The sequence below is a fragment of the Osmerus eperlanus genome, chromosome 10 (assembly GCF_963692335.1).
Source record: "Osmerus eperlanus chromosome 10, fOsmEpe2.1, whole genome shotgun sequence".
Lineage (NCBI taxonomy): Eukaryota > Metazoa > Chordata > Actinopteri > Osmeriformes > Osmeridae > Osmerus > Osmerus eperlanus.
Window position 1 is genome coordinate 7,942,719 of NC_085027.1, and position 21,474 is coordinate 7,964,192.

Sequence of the window (21,474 nt, forward strand, 5' to 3'; positions counted from 1 at the left end):
CACCTGTTACCGTCACACCTTTGCCTCGATCTCGGTTAGTTTCCATGGAGATCCCGCAGCACTCCATTCGCCGCCGGACAAAACCGGATGTTTGTGACTTGAACACAGCTGTCAAAAGAGAGCCAAGCTATAAGCGAACCAGCAGCGATCCTCAGTTCGTTTTCCTTGATTAAAAGGTAAAACAAAATATTCTTTAACATTTTGACAACATATTTAAGTGATGGTATAACTAAAAGCTTTGTGATATTGTTAGCACGTATAGCTAACGTTTGCTTACGCGTTAGCTAGCGTAGCTACGTCGGCTGAGTGTGGACTCGGACTATTTCCTGGAACGCAATGAGTTGTCTGCATGTTCTGCGGTTACACGATATGCAATTTTGCAATTTATAGCCATGTTGGATGTCTATCTTGCTCGCAAATCTGACCGCGCCAATCCAATGGTAGTTTTGCATAACAATTAGCCTCGTTAGTTTCTTGCGACCGTCATGTCAGTTTAGCAAACGATACCCTCCAGCAATAAGCCTGAACCGGGCGGATTTCAAAATGCATTGCCTGGTAGTCATCTGTTGATAACTCGATTTCACCCTTCTTGTGTCAAACAGCCACATAACTTGGTAGCTGTAGTTAAGTAACAGCAAGGTGTCAGGGAAAACGGTTGGGGGGAAGCCTAAACACATTTTCAAAAACGGACAAAACATTGTAAAGGCTTGTTGTTTGACAAAGGGTAGACATGGAGCTCTACAATGAAGCTCTCCTTTAGAAAATAGATACCTTACAGGAAGCTACATTATCCAAAAGAAAATATGTTTGTGGATTTCGATTTTTCAGTGAAAATGGCTATTTATGTCATTGCTATGGAATATCAGAATTTGAGTCACCAAGGTATTTCCTGCATTTGTGCGCATCAAAGGAATGTGAGGAGAAACCTCCCTCCTCGACTGGCTAATCCCCCCTCCTCCTGGAGGGGATGCAGTTGTTCTGCTGTGGTTTTCTAATCTGGCTGTGTGGAGCTGGGAACTGGGGGTTTGCCACAATCCAGCCACGCTCACGTGGTCTGCACATGCAGGAATGTGTTTCTCCAGTTGTGATATTTAAAGAAGCAGACTGTCAGAACAGATCTTATCTGGAGAGAGGGGGAGACGAGAGTGTGTCGCCTTCGAGCATAATGCATAACTGCTGATCCTTCACACACCCCACAGCTTGGGAGAGAGCGTTGGATCACCCCATCGTGACAACGTGATGTGTGTAACTGTGTACTAGTGTCCTTTCATTGAATTGTATGTGATGGCATTTGCCTATTGTTGCTCTAACCTGCTGTACCAGCCTAACCTTGTCACAGATGGTAGTAGTGACAATTTGGCTTTCATGCATTGGGTGGGCTCTCTCCCTCCCTCCCTCTCTGATGCCCTCCCCTGTCCCTTTCTCTCTACCCTAACTGCGTGGTGACTCATCTCTAGCTCTAACTACACACACACACATGCGCGCACACACACACACACACACACACACACAGTCTCACAGCTCAGGCAGAACAGCTGTATTTCTGATTGGGTATTGAAGTAATGTTGCAGTGGGTTTTCATCATGGTTCTCAGTGTTGATGCTATTCTCTGTTCTCTCTTACAGGAACCACACTGCCCCCCCTTTCCCAAGACCAGACCATCTCCCTTTGTAGCCTTTCACGTGTGGAGCCCCCAGCCCTAGCATGTCTTCCGACCTTCTGGTTGACCTCAGCGATGACCTTGGGGCAGACGACCCCTCCAGCAATGCACTGGATCACCTCAAATTGTCCCCCATGGAGGACAAGCAGTGGCCCCCAGACCTTTCCACCATGAGCAAGTCTGGTAGGACAGAGGGTTTGTTCCATGTCTACTGTGTGTACGCACTGTGTGAGAAATGGAAATAAAGAGATCTGCACTCTGACAGCCCTCCACTGTAAACTGTGGTTGCTGTTGTGTGGCTCTGGTTAGTACAGCTTGGTTGGCCATTGCCCCCTCATGCAGTAAGCATACATTAACAGTGTGACTCTCATGAGTCAGTGGTGAGAGCTAGGAAGGGTTCTGGTGGAGCTCAGATTCACAGTTCAGCAGAGCTGCCCTCCAGCTGGCAGTGGGCAGGATGGGGTTTAGTTAGCGAGAGTGGAGAGGAGGAGTGGAGATCGACAGGGGTGGTTGAAGGCTGTGGTGAGGAGAACAGGGGCGAAGGGTTGATGGGAAGGAGGGGAGGAGTGGTTGAGAGGCACAGTGTGTGGGTGGGTGGATGCGTTGAGGAAGATGACATTATCTTAATAGGGTGTGTGCTTTAAGAGTGGCATGGCTGACTGCTGTGCATTAGTTAAAGTGACAGCCCATTCATGGTGACGATCCAACAAGGGTGATACACGGTAGATGAAAATGTTAGGGTTTGATACAATGCCAACACGTTATTATGAATGCGCAAACCCTTAATTATGTTGGAGTTATGCTTTGTATTAGCAGTTTATAATAAATAAATAAATGGCTTTTTCTTCCTGTTGTTGCTATAGAGACAGATATCACACGGCAGTTGGGGGAGGGGTCTCACCTGAGCTGGGATCACCCCTACTATGATATCGCCAGGCACCAGATAGTGGAGGTCGCAGGTGAGCCTCCAGCAATAGACCTGTTTGCTGTGGTTAATCATTCATGTTTTATATAGATGGGTACGTGACAAGGAAGCTATTTCACAGCCTTGCCCTCTCCTCCTCCCTCCAGGTGACGATAACTTTGGCAGGAAGGTGATTGTGTTCAACGCCTGCAGGATGCCCCCCCACCATGAGCTGGACCACCACAAGCTGCTGATGTAAGTCTAGCCCCCTTCTTAATGGGGGCGCTTAGATGTCGAGGCTGGTAAGTGGGAGGATGAGGGGCTGACTGACCCTGAGAGATGCTGGAGAGATGGGGTTGTTCGGAGGGAGGTAAATGGTGGGAGGTGTAAAGAGCCAGGCTGTCCGCTGAGCCTCCTTCCCCTGTCCCCCCCCCCCCCCCTTCCTTGCCCAGGTACCTGAAGGCCACGCTGGACCAGTATGTGGAGAGTGACTACACCCTCATCTACTTCCACCATGGACTGACCAGCGAGAACAAGCCCTCCCTCAGCTGGATAAGAGACGCTTACCGCGAGTTTGACAGGAAGTACGTTACCGGTTACCTACATGAAACGCGGTTTCTTGTGTCGATCTATGCCTCCCTCGTCAGACGAGTCTGAACGTGCTACTTTTCACAGTTTCTCCGTTGAGTTCAGTGTGCTGTATTTGCTGCAGGTTTGATGATGATGCTGTTGTTGATGGTGGTGTTCCTCAGGTACAAGAAGAACATCAAGGCCTTGTACATTGTCCACCCCACCATGTTCATCAAGACGCTCCTCATCCTGTTCAAGCCCCTCATCAGGTCAGCAGCCCTCCTCACCACCGCTTGTACTACAAGGTCCAGGCTGACCACTATGAGCTCACACTCCCTTGTGCTTTTTGTCTCTCCCCAGCTTCAAGTTTGGCCGCAAGATCAACTACATCAACTACCTGAGCGAGCTAGAGGACATCCTCAAGTGTGAGCAGCTCGTCATCCCTGCCCGCGTGCGAGAGTAAGAGCGGTGGGGTGTCTAAGGGGTTCACAGGGAGGTGGGTGCTTACCACCCTGTTCGGCTGGAACTGTAACCCCCCCACCTCCTTCTTTTGTCTGTAGCTATGACAACAAGCTGCGAGCCTCTCTGAAGCCATCGGCCCAGGTGCCCATGTCGCCCCCTCGCAGCCCCCCCCTGCCCAACCAGCAGTTCGGAGTGCCTTTGGCAATGTGGGTAGCTACCCTGCATGCAGGTCTTTTTTGATGATGATCATATTTATATGGAGAATGATGATGATTATTTTTGAGAATATGCATATGTTGATATCGATATCATGTTAATATCGAGGATGATGATGATGATGATGATGTCGTTGCTAAATGTGTTTCAGTTTGAGACAGAGGCGTTCGGACGAGGACCCTATTCCTGTGGTGATGAGAGACACCGTCTCCTTCCTGACAGAGCAGGGTGAGAAATACACCAAAGTAGCACTGATGCTGCTGGGCTCCGCCTTGCTTCAGCTGTGTTTATAGCTGGGTGACTCTCCTGGTCTTCCTGTTGGCAGGTCTGGAGATCGAGGGCATCTTCCGGCGCTCGGCCAACGTCACCCTGGTGAAGGAGGTGCAGCTCCGGTACAACTCAGGTCTGCTACATCACCACGTACACACACACACACACACACACACTGCTGAAACATCAAAGGTGAGCTAGCCATAGACAAACCCATCTGATATTCCCCGCCTTCCTCCCCCCTCCCTCCAGGTGAGGAGATGAGCTTCTCCCAGATGGAGGACGTCCACCTGGCTGCTGTGATCCTGAAGACCTTCCTGAGAGAGCTGCCAGAGCCCCTGCTCACCTACCAGCTCTACAACGACATAGTCAACTTCCACAGTACGCCTTCCGCACACTCTTCAGCTTCACTGTCCCACGGCCGCACATGCTGACCCACTCACAATGACACACCGCAATTTCGCTGACGCTCACAATCACACACGACACACTCGCTGACGGTTGTGCCGAACACACTCATCGAAGGTCACAACCACACACTCTGACTCTCTGACACACTCGTGATCACACGCTCTTGACACATTCCCACAAACAGACCCTTACACTGTGATTGTGTGTGTGTGTTTGTGTGTGTCAGACATGGACAGCTCTACCCAGGTGTCGGCCATGCGCAGCATGCTGGAGAACCTACCAGAGGAGAACTATGAGTCTCTCAAGTTTCTCATCCAGTTCCTGGCTCTGGTATGATGTCATTTCCCCTCTCTAGCAGCTGATTTGTCTATTTTCTTCTTATCAGACCCTTGAGCTCATTCTGTGTTTTTATGTGTAGGTGTCTGCACAGAGTGAGGTGAACAAGATGACCAACTCTAACCTGGCGGTGGTGTTTGGGCCCAACCTGTTGTGGGGGCAGGATGCCGCCATGACACTTAGCGCCATCGGACCCATCAACAACTTCACCAAAAACCTGCTGGACCAGCAACACCTGGTCTTCTCTGCCTGAGGAGAGGGATCAGTACTGTACCTGCCCATGCCCCTGGCCTAGCCCCTGGCCTTCTCCCCCTCCCTGCCCTTGGCCCTTCCTTCAACCCTTACCCACCCCTTTAGGCAGCTGTCCCTTAGTGACCATGCCCCCCTTCCCCCCAGCCCTCTGTTTGATGTTGTCCCCTGACCCCGTCTGTCTGAGAGTTGGTCCGCTCATGTGACTCCTATGTGTTACTCCTCCCCCTCTCCCAGTAATGTTGCCAAATGCATGAGTGTAGCTGTAACATAAACTGAGGACCAGAGGAGAGATAGAAAAGAGAGAAGGAAAACAAATTCCCAGGGGAGATTGACTACCTTAGATTGCGTGTCAGCGTCAGGTTTGAGGGCTTTAAGGTCTCCCCTGTTGTAAACTCAGGAAGTTTAACCGTATAATTCAGCCGTGAACAGGAGTCTCCAGGTACAAAACCATGAGGACAATCTATTCTCCTAAAGATTCATGCCTCTTCAGAGGTCTATTAACGGTACTGGATGACAACTGATGTTCTCTGTGATGCTGTCTGGATCACTTCTATATCAAATCAACCATGAGTTCAAGTGTAGATGCCATTAGTATAGACGTCATGGCGTATCAATATCGCTGATCATGTTGTGTTTGCCTGAGCGTGTTTCCTGAACCAGTGGTTTATGAGCAGTTGGAGAACAGTTTGATTCCTGTTGTAAACACACTTATCATCCCTAGTGGGAGAAGGCTTTTAGTCACAGCTTGTTTGATAATCACAAATCTGGATGGAGCTACAGAGACCTGTTAAAGCACTAAAATAACAATGATACATTTGAGTATAAGAGTGTTTGTATTCTAAAGGATATGGCTTTTCCTGTGTTTATACATTTATAACCCGTCGCCTTACTTTCTAAATGTTTACTCATGATCAAGCAGGACCGTGTCCCTTTAAGGCCTTTGGCAGTCTCCTGATAGCAGGCCTCTGCTGTGAGGAGCTCCTCGCTCTGTCCTCATTGTTCACTCTGTCCTAGCTGGAGCATGCTCCTAACTCTGTCATATAGCTGGAGCATGCTCCTAACTCTGTCATATAGCTGGAGCATGCTCCTAACTCTGTCATATAGCTGGAGCATGCTCCTAACTCTGTCATATAGCTGGAGCATGCTCCTAACTCTGTCCTAGCTGGAGCATGCTCCTAACTCTGTCCTAGCTGGAGCATGCTCCTAACTCTGTCCTAGCTGGAGCATGCTCCTAACTCTGTCCTAGCTGGAGCATGCTCCTAACTCTGTCCTAGCTGGAGCATGCTCCTAACTCTGTCCTAGCTGGAGCATGCTCCTAACTCTGTCCTAGCTGGAGCATGCTCCTAACTCTGTCCTAGCTGGAGCATGCTCCTAACTCTGTCCTAGCTGGAGCATGCTCCTAACTCTGTCCTAGCTGGAGCATGCTCCTAACTCTGTCCTAGCTGGAGCATGCTCCTAACTCTGTCCTAGCTGGAGCATGCTCCTAACTCTGTCCTAGCTGGAGCATGCTCCTAACTCTGTCCTAGCTGGAGCATGCTCCTAACTCTGTCCTAGCTGGAGCATGCTCCTAACTCTGTCCTAGCTGGAGCATGCTCCTAACTCTGTCCTAGCTGGAGCATGCTCCTAACTCTGTCCTAGCTGGAGCATGCTCCTAATTCTGTCCTAGCTGGAGCATGCTCCTAACTCTGTCCTAGCTGGAGCATGCTCCTAATTCTGTCAGCATCCTTCTCCTGGATGCTCTAATCAGTCCGGCGCAGGATCATTCTGATGCTTCTCACCATGTAACCTCTTCATATCCCAGATGAGCTGTAATCACAGTGATAATGCGAAGCGTGATTGTCATACAAGTGATTACATCTAGCGTGATTTTTGTCATGCATGTGATTTTGGCAATCATGTAAATACATTGTGTGATTTCTTCATCCATATTTTTCTTTGCCTTAATAACAGTTTGGCAAGTCATCGGCAGCAACTAGCCTGTGTTATATGAACTAGTCTCTTGTGTACCCTGAAAGCCACTAGAGGGCGTTGCAGGGCTCAACTGCAGGTTATGGTCACTGGGTTCAACTGCCTGACAGGCTGTTTATAGTGTTGGACTCCATGACAGGCTGTTGCGACGGTATCCAATCTGACGGGCTGAAGCTGTTTGATGTTAGCTTGTTTTACCGTAGGTTCTGAGTGCATTAACTAACCATCATTGTTGTTAATTATCAATTACATTGTTTTTCAAAAGCCTTACTTAGCTGTTTCAAATTGTCCATTTGTTCTGTTTTGCTCTTTTTCAAATCAACCAAAGAATCATGGTTGCATTGGAAACCTCTGATCATTTTCTTTATTATTTTTTGTACAATTTATTATTTTCCAAAATTATTTTATATGTTTTTGATGGCCAAACATGGGTGTGCTGTGACCCAGAACACAGACTAAGAACTGCCCCCTGTCCCTGCCTGGTTCCCCTGCCTGGTTCCCCTGCCTGGTTCCCCTGCCTGGTTCCCCTGCCAGGTGACTGAAGAAGCCAGAGGAGTTAGCCTTGTACTGGGACGCCTGCTCTGCCTCGTTATTGTTTACTGTGTAATATGGATCCCTCCAGTCATGTCAATACTAAGATGTTGACATGCATACCAGTGGCTTAGTAGACCCCCCCCTTTGTGTCTGTGTGCCTTACTGAAACAGGCACTTCAAAATATACTAGAGACCAACTCCTTGTCCTACTGTCCTGTATTGACCCAGTGCCAGTATGTTCATCTATTCTAGACTGTATCGTTGCTATGGTTCCTAGTGGTGACAGTGACAATTCCGTTTCTCTACTAGAGAACATATCTTCCTTTGTTTGGACTGTTTAACTGCAATCTATCGTTTCCAAGATCTTACTTTTTATATATGTTGTGAATACAAAGTATTAAAACAATTAAAGGTGACGGTAACAGTCTCTGTGCTTTTATGGGTGTTTAGAAAATACATGTAGCACAGTTTTGGAAATAAAACATCTATTTGTTACACAACAGGACCATGCTGCTTTATTGACAATGCCTAGAAGATCAGATTCATGGGACGAGAGACGAAAGTGCAGATCAGGTTTCTTGTCAGGGGTCACCTTTTACTTCATGAGGCGATTGAGGGGACGAGCCAGGTCTCGATACATAATTAGAGTAGTGATAAGTCCCAAACTGTGCTCTGGGACAAAACAAGCAAAACATTGTATCCTTCCACCTTCCTTTAGAAAATATGATTCAAAACCAAGAGACTGGTGGTGTTGGGCCACTCAGGTTCAGATGTGTTTGTACATGCCCTTGTAGGCAGGGAGTGAGGGTGGGACCAATGGGTGTCTGTGTTCCTTCCACACCCAGTCTATTCAGCTAAAAAGTGAGTGACGCTCCAGGTGTAACAAGAAAATAGCTAGGCTTGCTCTTAGAGTCACACTGTATAGAAGGACACTATTTACACCTCCTGGATGAACACACATTCAATTCTACTATACCTCAGAGACAGGGAAGGAGGGAGAAAAAGGGAGTGAAGGAGGGAGATAGGGCAAGAGAGGAAGTGGAAATCTGGTATTTACACTATGGAAATGAGCAATTGATGCAGTTCTATTCACACACATCCGTGATACCAAAAACCGCTTATCTTCATGTTCTCTACAGGACGATGTCATTGGATCTTGGTCGCTCTCACACCAAGCAAGTTTGAAAAAAACATCTGAATAGGTAGGTAGTAAGAAGGTACAATGAGACAGAGAGGGGCCGCCCTCAGGTGGGGCCCAGCCAGCCTGGAGGTGGGGACAGTCCTACTGCAGTGTGTCCACAAACGCATCAAACTCATCGATGTTCTTCTCGTAGACAGCCAGCTTCTCAGGCAGGGAGTCCTGAGGAGGAAAGAAGTACCCGGAAGCGGGTCAAGAGGATTCAGACTCACAAAGAACACAGGAACACGGGTACGCAGGAACACAGGTACGCAGGTAGGTGGGGTGTGTGTGTGTATGTATCTCACCAAGTCTTCTGCCATGGACTGAGAGCTGACTTCGATGGACAGGCTGGCCAGCTGAGGAGGGTTCTGGAACTCTCTGTAGAACGTCCCCAGGTCCATGGGCAGCAAGTCATCCTTGGAGAATGCAGGCTTCTGGAGACCACACATTGCATAGAAGAGTTAGGGAGTATTCTACCACACACAGCTAGAGCAGAGCTATACAGCCAGCCATAGAGAGCATGGGCTGTGTGCTTCGTGAGAGAAGAAGAGAAGGAAAGGACAGATCTGCTTACAAAGTCGACCATGACAAAGTCGTCGTGCGGCTGTCCAGTGCTTTCCCCTGAGCCCTGGGAGTGGAGGCTGCCCTGGAGTGGGGAGGAGGAGGTGGGGGAGTCTGGGGGCTGAACCTGGGGGAGGGGGGAAGGAAGAGATAGTCAAGATAGGAAATAAAAAGGTCAACTCCAGGTGCATCCCGCTGGCTCACCGGGTAGAAGTACAAGCTAGGCCTTTCCATCCAGCCTGGGCCATTTACTGCCCCTTCTCTCTCTCTCCCTGCCTTTCCTGTCTATCAAATTGTCAATATCAAGAATATAGCCAAAAATGACCCCCCAAAATATATGTATATCAAAATAAAAATGTACTCCAGCTCAAAGGTCAACTCCTTATTCCTTTATCAGCTCCACTGTATCCCAGGGTTCAAATCTGTGTGTGTGTATAAGTGTCTCACCATGGGGTCATTCTCCTCCAGGTCATGTGCCCTGGGAGCAAACGCTGCAAATGGCAGGTCCAGACTCGCCATGGTTACCTGACAAGACAACAAACACGCACACGCAGAAAAAGATTAGCCTCCATGGCATGATCCTCTGAGTATGCGATTAGTTTGAAGCCATTTTAGAAGTCTACCCGTGTGTCAGATGTTATTATTAGCAGTTCTTACCTGCGTGCCAGGCTTGTTGACAAAGGCTCCAACCTTTCTGGTGAAGGTGGTCTCTATGATGTCAGAGGGGGAGGCACTCTTTACCTCTGAGCTCCTGGACAGACCCTCTGTCTCCTCTCCACTGAAACACACACCGTTTGCATCACAGAGGAACAGACATGTTTGTTCTAGTGAGGGTCAGACCGGGTCACGTGATAGGCCTGACCTGCTGGAGGGCGTGGCAGGGACGTGGTCTGCAGGCGGGCAGGAGGAGACACGCCCGTGGTCAGCCTGGGCACCGTGGCATGGCTGGGCTGGCACCTGGGGGACCCCGCCCTCCTTCCCAGGTAGTGCCACCTACACAGGATGTGGCACAGACAAAAGCAGGGGCCTGTGTTAAGGGCTGTGTGTGTGTGTCCTTTATTAAGCTTTTATTAAAAACATAACAAATAAATACAAGCAAAGAAGATGATTCGTCCACTGTTTGTTCGGTCATTTCATTCCATAAAAAAAAAAAAGGTTTGTTTTCTTGAAAAAGGCACTTTCATTAACGTGTTCTGGAAGAAAGTTCCATTCGGTAACAGCTCTGTAAATTACAGTAGATTTGTGTTAAGCCTAAATGGTAAGAGATTTAGGCCTAGGTGGAAAAAATGTATGTGTGTGTGTGTACAAGGCACACTACTGCACCTGGTGGGGGTTGGCAGCGTTTAAGGCTGAGGGGTGGCAGTAGTCAGCGCCAAGCCCTGGAGGCTGATAGGACATCCGAGAACTGTAGAGCTAGGAAAGAGAAACACAGAGAAAGATATATATAGAGAGGTAAATCGAAACACACAAGATACAGAGTATATGAAGACAAGCCCAATAGATGTGGGTGAATGTGTGTTAGGATGGCAGCATGTAGCAGGACTGGGCAGTAGGAGCAGAGTCTGGGGGTGGAGGGGTGGCTGGAGTACAGGAGTAGGAGCAGAGATCTGTCGGACAAGTCACCCCTCATCAGACTGCTGGACGAGGGGGGACAGAGAAGTGGGTGGAGTCAGGAGGGGTTGGAAGGGGTCAGTAGTTCTTCCCACCAGGCTCTGGTTCCCAGGCCTGGCTAACAGAGCAGGTCATGTTCACGTCAACACACACAAAAGCCATGCTCTGTGGCCAAGCTCCGGAACACCATATCCTTCTATCACATGTTAGGAGGTAATAGAAGACAGGCCAGGCCGCGGAGGCACACCAGGCAGTGTGTGTGTGTTTCTTCATGAGTGTGTCTTCATGTGTGTGTGTGTGTGTGTGTGTGTGTGTGTGTGTGTGTGTGTATGTGACAGGGAGAAAGCTGCTCACTCTCTACTCCAGGACTCACTTGGTGTGAGAGGGCCACGCCCAGCATGGGGACCTTCAGAGTGTCCATCAGTGCCGGTTTAGGCGTCTTAAACTGTGCCTGACTGACAGTGAACACACACTACACAAAAAGAGAGAAAGAGCACAGACACAGGGAGGCACCGACACAGACAGAGAGAGAGAGGGAGGAAGGGTGGAAAATGAAAGCACTGTCACAGAGCATGGATAGGAGAAGACAGCCAGGAGAGGAGAGGAGGAGCTGCTAGTACGAGTTGCTGGCTGCCTACCTGTGAGGGAGGGGAGGTGGAGAAGGAGGTGGTGCAGACCTCCTGGGAGTCCTCCACTCCAGCGTACGCTCCTCCTTCCTCGTCACCTGGGGCTCTGGAAAGAGGACAAGCTGTTGTTACGTATCTTAGAACCATTTAGTTGTGTGTGTGTGTGTGTGTGTCTGGGCAAACCCACCTGTAGTTGCATGGGTGCATGTGTCCCATGTTGCTGAAGGGGCGCTCTACAAAGTGGTCAATGATGATTCCCATGATGGGGGCGGAGCGCTCAAACTGCCTGTAGGATGGGGAAAGGATGACAGGAGGTTAGGAAGAGTGGAGGAGACAACACAATACACTGTGTGGTGCAGTGGGTGCAGAAGGGGACTAGAACACATACTGTGTGGTGTACCTGGTGGACATAAAGGCCAAGTTGGTCCTGTAGGCACACGAGAGGGTGATGGTGCCGATGGGCGTTCCTACAATCCCCACACGCACTGTCTGGAACCCTGCAACAGCAACAACATCATCATCATCATCATCATCACAGTTTGCAATACTAAGTTCATTTCAATAATGCCAGTGATAGGAGAAATCGTTTTACCTTCCCCCAATCCTGTTAGCTGAACCTCCCCAAAATATATCCTGCAAAAGCAAGAAATGTGTTCGTCAGGTCGTCTGTACATAAGATCATGTAGAAGAGGATGTATGTGATGGTTGTGTTTCGTGGCTGACCTGTAGAGGATAACGTAGTCATGGCCCTGCTTCCGAGACAGCTTGTAGGCAGGTGTGACCCTGGTGATGGCCAACAGGGACTTGAGCAGCAGAGACAGGCGGTTGTACACAGTGTAGGACACCTTGATGTCCTTGTCACACCTGAACGAGCCAGGGCAATGATAAAGATTAACACCAAGTGCAAAAACTACAATAGACATAAACTGCAAACCAACAGCAAAGACAGACTTACTTCTCATTCATTTCTAGACACCATGTCTCCAGTTCCATTGAATCGCCCTGTGGAATAGGACAAATAGCATATGACAAACTGTCCACACAAGACCATCTTGTTTATCCTAGACATTCGGAACATGGTAGTTTGGTGTGATTACACAGATGTTTGGTGCTCCATGTGTGCAGCGCCTCAGCTCACCTCAGAGGTCTTGAGGGAGATCTCCACACACATGGAGCGACCAATGCCAGGCAGCTGGCCGGCCAAAGCCTTCTTGGCCTCATGGGTCACCTCAGGGATGTCTTTAATGGCCAGGTTGAACTGAGGAAGAGAGGGATATTGATAATGGTGAATGTATATGCACCATTAGCTGAATGGGTGCTCGTCAGATGTGTGATCTGTCCATAGAATAACAACAGATAACAGAGATGTACCATACCCAGTCAGACCCTGTGGGAGAGGAGGAGGAGCGGGTGCATATCTTCTCCCCAAGCCGTGCTTGGACAATCACTTGTACCGTCTGTAGACAGCCAGAGAGTGGAACATAGGGCACATACCTCATTTTTAACGAAACATACATGTCTGGACTGTATGTAAATTAGCTCTTTGCATGGTATGATTTGACCTATATCATGATTCTGCACTCCATATTTTATGTATCACATAATGACGGGAATAGTCTGACTCTAACATTGGTCTTGAATGTGGAGATAATGGTCTCGAGTGCAATCTGGACAGGACAGAATCAGTTCAAACATAGTTCGTTACAGATTCATTTGAGAAATCTTACCTTTAAAGCAAAAAACTTGATGAACTTATCCAAGTCTTTTTTATCCTGGGGACTCAGGTCAGTATCCATAATGGCATGCCCCTGCAATGTCAAGACGTAAACAACGTTAGATTAGCTAGATAAGGTAGCTAGCCAGCAATCTGCTCGATAATTAACGTAGATGGCTAACTTGTCAAAGACTGATTGACGTCAAAGACTGAATATTCTCTATACATTTTGGTTATCTCTGAGAATATAATCTCACAAGTAAAAAAACTCCCACTTAAACAAACTACTCTTTTTTAATGTCGTTTATAGCAGGCAAGCTATCTAACTACCGCGGGTCTGCACGCATATTAAGCCAAGGCGTGCTAGCTACGCGGTAGCCTAGCTAAAATAACAACGTCCACGCACATACTTACAGCTCATCACAATCATTTATATCACAATTTCTGCTACGTTCAAAGCCTACTGAACACGTTATAGTTTTTGTAAAAAAAAATGTGCAGTTGCTTATTCCATCACATCGTGAATAATAAGAACAACAGCCTTGTCAAGCTTGCCCATATTTTGTTTATTTCTTCGGGTCAGCAATGACGTGTTTGGAAATTAGGTATTTGTCGTCGCACTTTCACAGAAATATTTACAATCACGATAAACAATTTAAAGTGTTATTGTAGATATTCAAATAATCTAAACGTTTAAATGGTATACATATTATGGAGTTGTATTACCAAATATATTTGTAGTGTAGCACAAATGCGAAATACGAAACTGCGTTTCTTAAATTTAAGATAGTGAGCAGATTAGGAGTTCATCATTTTGTCAACAAAGCAAGCCAAGGTAGGTTTTGCATTGCCTGATTGAAAATATATATCATGATTTGCACGTTAGAAGCCACTGCTAAGAGTATTATTTTACATTATTTTTCCTTTGGAACGAGTTTTACTTAACTCATTCAACCTTTCATTCATTTACGGAGCTAGAAAGATAGTGCTAGCTAGCTGGCTAGCCATACATGAATCATACATATCGCTAACTAGCTTCGTTGTCTAGACTGCTTCCAAAACTCGCTAGTCACATCACATCAGTGATTAGTCATATTCAAACCGTATGACTGAAACATAAACTTGCCTCCAACAGCTCTATATCGTACTGAAGAGCTAACAGTGGTGGTTAAAGTGTGCTCTGTCCAGTTTTATAAAATGTTGTTGTCTCTACTGAGACATATTGTATAAATCACCATGATCGTTCCCCATATCCTCCAACTCAAGCATTATGACTGTAATATCATATGTCTCTCCCCCTTCCCCCCCCCCTCTCTCTCTCTCTCTCTCTCTCTCTCTCTCTCTCTCTCTCTCTCTCTCTCTCTCTCTCTCTGTCTCTCTCTGTCTCTCTCAGACACCATGGCTATACCCATAGCCATCCTGGACTGCGACCTGCTCCTCCACGGCAGAGGACACAAGACCCTAGATCGATTTGACATCGAGACGGTGTCGGATGAGTTCCTGCTGACAACATTTGGCTTTCCTCGGGAGTTCATCTATTACCTGGTGGAGCTGCTGAGGGATGTGCTGTCCAGACCCACCCAGCGCTCCCGAGCCATCAGCCCTGAGGTGCAGGTCCTGGCCGCGTTAGGCTTCTACACCTCAGGATCCTTCCAGACCATCATGGGTGATGCCATCGGCATCAGCCAGGCCTCTATGAGCAGATGTGTCACCAACGTCACCAGAGCCCTGGTGGAGAAGGCCCCAGAGTTTATAGGTAGCAGACCTGGGTCAATTACAGTTTGCCCATACTATATATTACTGCATATATTACTGGTACTTACTATTTAATTGGCCTCTGTAATTGGTACAGATCTGAAAGGCTGGAGGGATAACTGTTTAACATGTGTTTTCAATCACACCATAAAAAAGCCTCTTAGTCCCTTCAGCCTCTTGTCTCGTAAGTTGTTGTCTATAAAACTGCTCGTATTTTTCTCAGAGTCAGGAAAGTTATAAGAAGCCAACAATCCATTATCATATCACTGAGAGTCTGATCATCCCTGCGTTTTTTCCCAGGCTTCACCAGGGACGAGGCTACCAAGCAGCAGTCCAAGGATGAGTTCTTCCGTGTGGCCGGGTTCCCCGACGTGCTCGGCGTGGTTGACTGTGTGCATGTGGCCATCAAAGCCCCTAACTCCGAAGACTCCTCCTATGTCAACAAGAAGGGTTTCCACTCAGTGAACTGCCAGCTTGTGTGTGACGCACGGGGCCTGCTGCTCAGCGCAGAGACCCACTGGCCAGGCAGCCTCCAGGACAGCTTTATCTTCTCCCAGTCCTGTGCCAGCAAGCTGCACCAGGAGCAGGACAACCATGGGGGCTGGCTGCTGGGTAGGTCAACATGACTAGTGTCTCATGAGATCCAAACTAGCTACCTGGATTGTTTCCCATGGGATGCAAAGAGCACCGTTGTCAGAGTAAATTGATGTCTCTGTTTTACTTTTCAAGCTTCATCCTTATAACATACACTTAACCTAGACTAGATGGAGGCTCTTCCTCAAACTCTCCCTTTCCCATATGCTACTATAATGTGATAGTATTATTACATGTGTGTTTAGCTGGTATGTGAAGACAGCTTTGTGGTATGATGACATCAGTCATGTGTTTCTGCTCTCCAGGAGACCGACGCTACCCTCTGAAGAAATGGCTGATGACACCCATTCAGTTCCCAGAAACCCCTGCAGAATTTCGCTACAACCTGGCGCACGGTGCGACTCAGGAGATCGTAGACCGAACCTTCCGGGCCATCCAGACTCGGTTCCGTTGCCTGGACGGGTCCAAGGGCTACATGCAGTATTCCCCGGAGAAGTGCTCCCACATCATCCTGGCGTGCTGTGTGCTTCACAATGCCTCTCTGCAGTCCGGCCTGGATGCCTGGACCTTTGAGAGGACAGAGACCCCTGACCAATCAGATGAGGTGGAGGAAAAGCCAGAGGATGTGGACCCTGAGGCCCTTCAGTTCCGCAAGGAGCTTATACTGAACCACTTCAGCTAGCAGGACCTGGTCGCGGCTGTGTGCTGTTCTGTTGCCATATAGAACCCTAAATGGTTCTGCCTGACCTGAGCAAACTTTATTGCAGAGAACTCTTATGTTCCTACAAATGGTTCTATATAGTCCTCGTATGTTTTCAGAGTGTAGGAGTCCTGGATGTCTTCATATGTGAAGCTTCAGCAGGTTGTTTGTGGAGCCAAGAACTAGACAGGAACTGTTTTGTCTCTGAGCAAGTAGGATCAGAGATTCCTCTAGACATATTTAAAAGTACTGACTGGGAGTGTACGTTATGTGGTGTGTTTTGTAAAGAGTTGTTGTTTGTTGATGATTGTGAATAAAGTGCCTCATCATCATGCTGACTCGACCTTCACTTTTTCTGTAAGTGGTCAGGTGACTTGTGTATGTCATGGGAGGTAGATTGAGAACAATGCCCTTTCTGGTTCAGGTATTGAGAAACCACTCAGCATTTCCAAGCCAAGATGAACTTCAGGAGGAGCTTAACAGAGACCTCTACAGTGCTGGTGCCCCAGTGACAGAGAGCAGGCGATGTCCGCCTGCCTCCACATCCCCGGACGACCGCCTGTCAGCAGCAATACATCACCCTAACTTAATGAGACTCTAAAGGGGCGCGCCTTCAAAAAGCAAAAATAATTTCACTCTGAAAGGGGAGCTAAGTGCAACGGAGGGCTGGTGGAGTGGAGCATTGTAACCTCAGACAAGAACTCACAGAGAACAAACCCTGGTTTGTCTTCCCACATTTTTGTGATTAACTAAAGATCCCGGCTGTGGCGCAGTAAGTAGACAGCAAACAGGTGTGCTTAAGTTAGACAAAGAAAGTTTGATAATTGTTAATAATAGCAGAAAGTATTTTTGTGTTAACTAGAAATCTAATTCATGTAGTTAAAATATACTGAGTTGCTTTGTTTCTGAATCTTAGTTGTTATTATCCAGTAGGAAGATCAAAGTACAAAGCAAAAAGCATGTTACATTGGTTGATCATACTTACAAATGTAAAAAGAAAATAGGCACTCTGCGAAGGAGGCAACACTGTAAACCAAAGTTATTCTTTTTTTGTTTCTGGAAAGTGTGATTAAGTGGGACACACAAAGTGGGACACACAAACAGCTACAGCTCACTCATGATTTGTATCAAGGACTTGCTTCTTCTGAAGTACCACCCTTCTGCTCTGCTGGACAGGGTAATGTCACCATCACTACATTCATTGAGTTTTCTCTCACACTAAAGAGGCAACAGCAAAAAAAAAGCCATGACTGAATCCAGCCAACCCAGAAAGATGAACCGGGCCAAGCTGGTGGTTCTGGGTCGAGACAACTGTGGAAAGACAGGTGAGACCACGGACAAGAGCCATCTGGAAGGGCCAGAGGTCACTTTGACGGACTCTGTAAACAAATTAAAAGTGTGAGGTATGGAGAAGCCTTTTATGTATAAGAACAATATCACAGATAAAGAGATGGAGATCCTCTTAAGGATAAGAAACAGAAAAGCTTTCATCTATTGTGGAAAGAGCCTTTTGTAACTTTACAACAGATTATAGCTTATCTGTAAAGAAATGGACCGTTCTATACAAATCTATTTGTATAACTAACAGTATTGCTCAACAGACTAGTTGGATGGGGCCTCCTCATGGGGCCTGTACACAATGTCTTGTCTACAAAGGGTTAGTTCTGGAAGAAAGGGGAGGTGTGTCATGATGTGTTAGTCCGGCTGAGCTCTGCTGTGTATTGTCTCTCCTGCAGCCCTGTGTGTAAGATTCATCACTAGACGCTTCATAGGAGAGTATGACCATAAAAAGGGTGAGGACACACACTATTGTCCCTTATATAATCTTTGCCTGGCCTGTGTCTCTGCTGGGTCCACTTCTCTGTGGTGACAGCCAGCGTGTCTGTGCTGTCTTCTTTCAGAGGTCACCTACAGGTGTCGGAAAACTGTGGACAACGAGCCAATCGATGTGGAGATGTTAGACACAGCCAACAAGGTACTGTCCAATCACACATTTCCCTTTGTCTAAGGACTGGCTTCTTGGTTCTCTGTCTCTCTATGGTGAATTAGGCTTGTCTCTCCATCTCTCTGCTCCCTGTCAGGTTAGGTCCCTGTGTTCTCTGCTAATCCTTGATGTCAGCTTCATAAAGGCCAGACTGGAAAATGGTCTGAGATGGCATCCAGACTTCTATACTGTTCCTTTCATGAGCTTTCCTGAATCCTGGCTCTTAAAGTTCTGCTGATGTGGCTTTAACTAAACGGCTGACGTCGATCAAACATAACGAAAGAGAAATCTGAGGTGGCAGGGAGAGAGCGCTCTCACTGGGCAAACTCAGCAGTCACGGACTTGACTGTGACTAATGTTGAAGAAGGATGTGGAGGAATAGACTTCCCCGACTTCATCTCAGGAAGAGCTCAGTGAAACCATCCTTGAAAAACTCATCATAGTCATCTTGTGTGGTCAAGAGAGAAGGGGTTTGAGTGAATGATGGTACTGTATGTGAATGAGGGAATGTATACTGATCATGTAAAGATAATGATGACCTATCCATCTATTCCTATATTCCTTCTCTTCAGTCTCTGTAACCACAATGCCCCCTCCCCCCAGCAGGAGTGTGTTGGCTCTACAGGGTCATCTCTGGAGAGCTCTATCAGGTGGGGCGATGGCTTCCTCATTATCTACTCCATCACGGACCGCAGTAGCTTTGAGGCCGTCTCACGTCTAAAGAGGCTCATCGACCACATCAAGCAGGCCCTGGGTAAGATGCCTGGCTAAGAGATACACTGGACCCACACTAGACATTAGACCCCAGCTACAAGACCACTAGACCCGTGCCTAATCTCCCAACACCCTGGTGAAGAGCTGAGCAAGTAGATGAGGCTTGTCCCTGAGAGACAGTCTCCAGGACAAAGGGTCTCAGCAGGGGTTAGAGTACAGGTGGAAGGATGAGAGAGTCACTCAGTCTCTTTCGGCCCCACTGCACAGCCTTGTGAGCAGGGTGGCTTGTGTCAACTGTCACTTTTTACAGCGGTGGCCTTCCAAATTCCTCCCCAGATAAACCATCTAGACTCTAGAGCAATATAATTTGTGTGTGGGTGTATCTGTTTCCATGTGTGCCTATGCTAAGCATGTATGTGTGTCTATTTGTGTGTGTGGCTAAGCTGCTTTGTGTGTGTGTGCCTGTGTTTGGTGCTGCACGTGTGTATGTGAGGGTAGGTGTGCCAGGGGTCTGAGCTCTGTTCTGTTGAATCCCAGGCATCCCTACAGTGATTGTGGCCAACAAGTCAGACATGGAGAACGGGCGGGTTGTGAGAACTGAGGAGGGTCAGGCCCTGGCTGCAGACCTCAGGTCACCATCCATCCCTCAATCCATCCCTCCATCCATCACTCCCTCCATCCATCACTCCCTCCATCCATCACTCCCTCCATCCATCCTTCCGTTCATCCCTCCATCCCTCCCTCCATCCCTCCCTCCATCCATCCCTCCCTCCCTCCCTCCCTCCCTCCCTCCCTCCCTCCCTCCCTCCCTCCCTCCCTCCCTCCCTCCCTCCATCCATCCCTCCCTCCATCACTCCCTCCATCCATGCATCCCTCCATCCATCCATCCATCCCTCCATCCATCCATTCACCATACACTTTTAACTGTGTGTGTGTGTGTGTCCAGATGCAGTTTCTACGAGCTGTCGGTGGCAGAGGGCTGCGTTGCCGTGGAGACAGCGGTGGCCCAGCTGGTCAGGGAGGTGCGTTTAGAGTACCAGCGCCACCTGCTGGTGATGGACACGCGCTCCCGCATGCTGCAGATGACGCACGCGCTAAGGAGCAGGCTCACCCGCAGCAAGACCATGCAGTGGTAAATGAACTGGTCCCGATAGGTCACTTGATTATAACCACCCAGAAGTGTGGAAGATTTTCTACATAGCTAAGCCACACTATTGACATCACTAGGTCCATGGCGGGCAGTACTTTAACAGGACACAGCCCTCTAGACATCCAGGACCAGCCCAGCACAACCCACTGGAAGAAAGATAAGAGTTCTGGACTGTTGATGGGACTGGGAGCATGTGAAGACAGTGTTGTAATGCACTGTATATGTGTGTAGAAGAGACTGATTATCTGTGTGTGATTTTGCATAGTAGTTATAATAGTACTCTACAGTATGTGCCATATCAGCCTGCTCTTTGATGTCAGACTACCAGGAAGGTAAGGCTCAAAGACACTTGCATGAACTATGTTCACTGCTACTGTGTTAATGTGTTTGTCATCATGGAAATAAATATATTACAGCAATTGTTTGAACGTTGCGTTTGTCTTGATGATTGATGTCTAGTTTATTGTAATGATTGTAGTGCTATTGTGGGAGAGAAAAACATACAGAGCAAGAAGACTTTGTACTTTTATTTAATAAAATGGTAAAATAAATAAATACAAATTGATCAAACGCTCCAAAAATCTCCTCGTTCTGACACTCTGAAAGTGGACTGGCCAGACACTGCATAACAGGTAACAGGTGGGTCTTGGGCAGGGGCTGGGGGTAAAGGGGAGAGGGATGGGGGAGAGAGGGTAGGACTCAAAGGCAACAAAAAAAGGACCAGTAAACAAAACCGTTGTCAAAATAATCCAACGTTTTCAGAACCCTTTAGAAATAATTGTGAAAAAATACAGTTGACAGTCCATCTTACAAGTGTTGTGTAATAAACTGTTTAGGTGTTCCAGACCAGTTGACATGTCCTGGGGGTGTGACACTACAGCATCGCGAGCAGACGGGACAAGAGCCCATCTGAACTGACACCGGACACAGTCCCCCTGGTGAGGAGTCACACAGGCTTCCACATGCTGTGTTCCACAAGCCACAGAGGGATGGAGGGATAGAGAAATGGATGGATGGAGAGATGGCAACACAACATGACCATCCGGGGAGATGATGTCTGTTTCCGATACTTAGCCAGCATGAAGCAGGATATGGTGTTACAGGAGACTGAGCGCCGTCTGACTTGACGCGCTGCTCGTCTGAGATGAAGACGATGATGATGAAACTTTGTTGAGAAGAGGAAGGCTGCCTCCCCTCAACTAGAACTGTATGCAGATCTAGTACGCTGTAACACACTGTTCACAAGATGGATGGCTGTGACGAAGCTGGAGATCTGAAGCATGAAGTGATCTATTAAAACAT

General features: G+C 47.8%; 5 protein-coding genes across 13 annotated transcripts in view; 3 read left to right on the forward strand and 2 right to left on the reverse strand.

Moving 5' to 3' along the window:
* Window positions 1-8,711, reverse strand: part of LOC134027666 (high choriolytic enzyme 1-like) — a 71,072-nt gene extending 62,361 nt beyond the window's left edge. Inside the window, exon 1 of the mRNA XM_062470628.1 lies at window positions 8,708-8,711. Within this exon, the coding sequence (XP_062326612.1) occupies window positions 8,708-8,711 (4 nt within the window). The remainder of the gene's footprint in view (window positions 1-8,707) is intronic.
* On the forward strand, window positions 28-6,260 carry arhgap1 (Rho GTPase activating protein 1). 2 transcript variants are annotated; one of them, XM_062471548.1, is made up of 13 exons: window positions 28-176; window positions 1,626-1,855; window positions 2,524-2,619; window positions 2,732-2,819; window positions 3,017-3,148; window positions 3,317-3,403; window positions 3,495-3,593; window positions 3,695-3,802; window positions 3,964-4,040; window positions 4,138-4,215; window positions 4,335-4,463; window positions 4,720-4,823; window positions 4,912-6,260. In XM_062471548.1, exons 2-13 carry the CDS (start codon window positions 1,705-1,707, stop codon window positions 5,080-5,082), a joined length of 1,320 nt encoding a protein of 439 aa, XP_062327532.1. In that variant the 5' UTR covers window positions 28-176; window positions 1,626-1,704; the 3' UTR covers window positions 5,083-6,260. The 2 variants fall into 2 exon arrangements, with proteins under 2 accessions (XP_062327532.1, XP_062327533.1); XM_062471549.1 differs by having other exon boundaries at window positions 1,626-1,843.
* On the reverse strand, window positions 7,997-13,862 carry atg13 (ATG13 autophagy related 13 homolog (S. cerevisiae)). Of its 4 annotated transcripts, none has more exons than XM_062470611.1 (18): window positions 13,690-13,862; window positions 13,289-13,369; window positions 12,938-13,018; window positions 12,700-12,819; window positions 12,517-12,563; window positions 12,285-12,425; window positions 12,154-12,194; window positions 11,962-12,058; window positions 11,749-11,847; window positions 11,574-11,667; window positions 11,309-11,407; window positions 10,648-10,737; window positions 10,187-10,317; window positions 9,982-10,102; window positions 9,772-9,849; window positions 9,338-9,451; window positions 9,069-9,197; window positions 7,997-8,943 (listed from the first exon to the last, which is right to left on the reverse strand). In XM_062470611.1, exons 2-18 carry the CDS (start codon window positions 13,355-13,357, stop codon window positions 8,866-8,868), a joined length of 1,629 nt encoding a protein of 542 aa, XP_062326595.1. In that variant the 5' UTR covers window positions 13,358-13,369; window positions 13,690-13,862; the 3' UTR covers window positions 7,997-8,865. The 4 variants fall into 4 exon arrangements, with proteins under 4 accessions (XP_062326595.1, XP_062326594.1, XP_062326597.1 ...); XM_062470610.1 differs by having other exon boundaries at window positions 11,950-12,058; XM_062470613.1 differs by lacking the exon at window positions 11,309-11,407.
* A 105-nt stretch (window positions 13,863-13,967) lies between these two features.
* On the forward strand, window positions 13,968-16,650 carry harbi1 (harbinger transposase derived 1). 2 transcript variants are annotated; one of them, XM_062470617.1, is made up of 4 exons: window positions 13,968-14,110; window positions 14,669-15,031; window positions 15,331-15,642; window positions 15,930-16,650. In XM_062470617.1, the coding sequence occupies exons 2-4, from the start codon at window positions 14,674-14,676 to the stop codon at window positions 16,304-16,306; spliced, it is 1,047 nt and encodes a 348-aa protein (XP_062326601.1). In that variant the 5' UTR covers window positions 13,968-14,110; window positions 14,669-14,673; the 3' UTR covers window positions 16,307-16,650. The 2 variants fall into 2 exon arrangements, with proteins under 2 accessions (XP_062326601.1, XP_062326602.1); XM_062470618.1 differs by lacking the exon at window positions 13,968-14,110 and adding an exon at window positions 14,191-14,439.
* Window positions 16,651-16,874: 224 nt separating this feature from the next.
* zgc:110699 (uncharacterized protein LOC325371 homolog) lies at window positions 16,875-20,583 on the forward strand. 4 transcript variants are annotated; one of them, XM_062471382.1, is made up of 7 exons: window positions 16,875-17,096; window positions 17,549-17,649; window positions 18,061-18,117; window positions 18,226-18,299; window positions 18,912-19,062; window positions 19,560-19,653; window positions 19,969-20,583. In XM_062471382.1, exons 2-7 carry the CDS (start codon window positions 17,571-17,573, stop codon window positions 20,156-20,158), a joined length of 645 nt encoding a protein of 214 aa, XP_062327366.1. In that variant the 5' UTR covers window positions 16,875-17,096; window positions 17,549-17,570; the 3' UTR covers window positions 20,159-20,583. The 4 variants fall into 4 exon arrangements, with proteins under 4 accessions (XP_062327366.1, XP_062327367.1, XP_062327364.1 ...); XM_062471383.1 differs by having other exon boundaries at window positions 18,915-19,062; XM_062471380.1 differs by having other exon boundaries at window positions 19,560-20,583.
* The last annotated feature ends 891 nt before the right edge of the window (window positions 20,584-21,474 follow it).

Bases quoted from the DNA above. Each gene is read 5' to 3' on its own strand.
- arhgap1 (XM_062471548.1), top strand. From the start codon at position 1,705: ATGTCTTCCGACCTTCTGGTTGACCTCAGCGATGACCTTGGGGCAGAC. The intron at 3,803-3,963 runs GTGGGTAGCTAC...AATGTGTTTCAG, and splicing joins TTCGGAGTGCCTTTGGCAAT to TTTGAGACAGAGGCGTTCGG. The intron at 4,041-4,137 runs GTGAGAAATACA...TCCTGTTGGCAG, and splicing joins CTCCTTCCTGACAGAGCAGG to GTCTGGAGATCGAGGGCATC.
- atg13 (XM_062470610.1), bottom strand. From the start codon at position 13,357: ATGGATACTGACCTGAGTCCCCAGGATAAAAAAGACTTGGATAAGTTC. The intron at 11,848-11,949 runs GTATGTGTTCTA...CCCATCCTACAG, and splicing joins TCCACCAGGTACACCACACA to GCAGTTTGAGCGCTCCGCCC. The intron at 10,738-11,308 runs GTGAGTCCTGGA...TCTCTTTCCTAG, and splicing joins GCGTGGCCCTCTCACACCAA to CTCTACAGTTCTCGGATGTC.
- harbi1 (XM_062470617.1), top strand. From the start codon at position 14,674: ATGGCTATACCCATAGCCATCCTGGACTGCGACCTGCTCCTCCACGGC. The intron at 15,032-15,330 runs GTAGCAGACCTG...GTTTTTTCCCAG, and splicing joins GAAGGCCCCAGAGTTTATAG to GCTTCACCAGGGACGAGGCT. The intron at 15,643-15,929 runs GTAGGTCAACAT...TCTGCTCTCCAG, and splicing joins CCATGGGGGCTGGCTGCTGG to GAGACCGACGCTACCCTCTG.
- zgc:110699 (XM_062471380.1), top strand. From the start codon at position 17,571: ATGACTGAATCCAGCCAACCCAGAAAGATGAACCGGGCCAAGCTGGTG. The intron at 18,118-18,225 runs GTGAGGACACAC...GTCTTCTTTCAG, and splicing joins AGAGTATGACCATAAAAAGG to AGGTCACCTACAGGTGTCGG. The intron at 19,063-19,559 runs GTAAGATGCCTG...GTTGAATCCCAG, and splicing joins CCACATCAAGCAGGCCCTGG to GCATCCCTACAGTGATTGTG.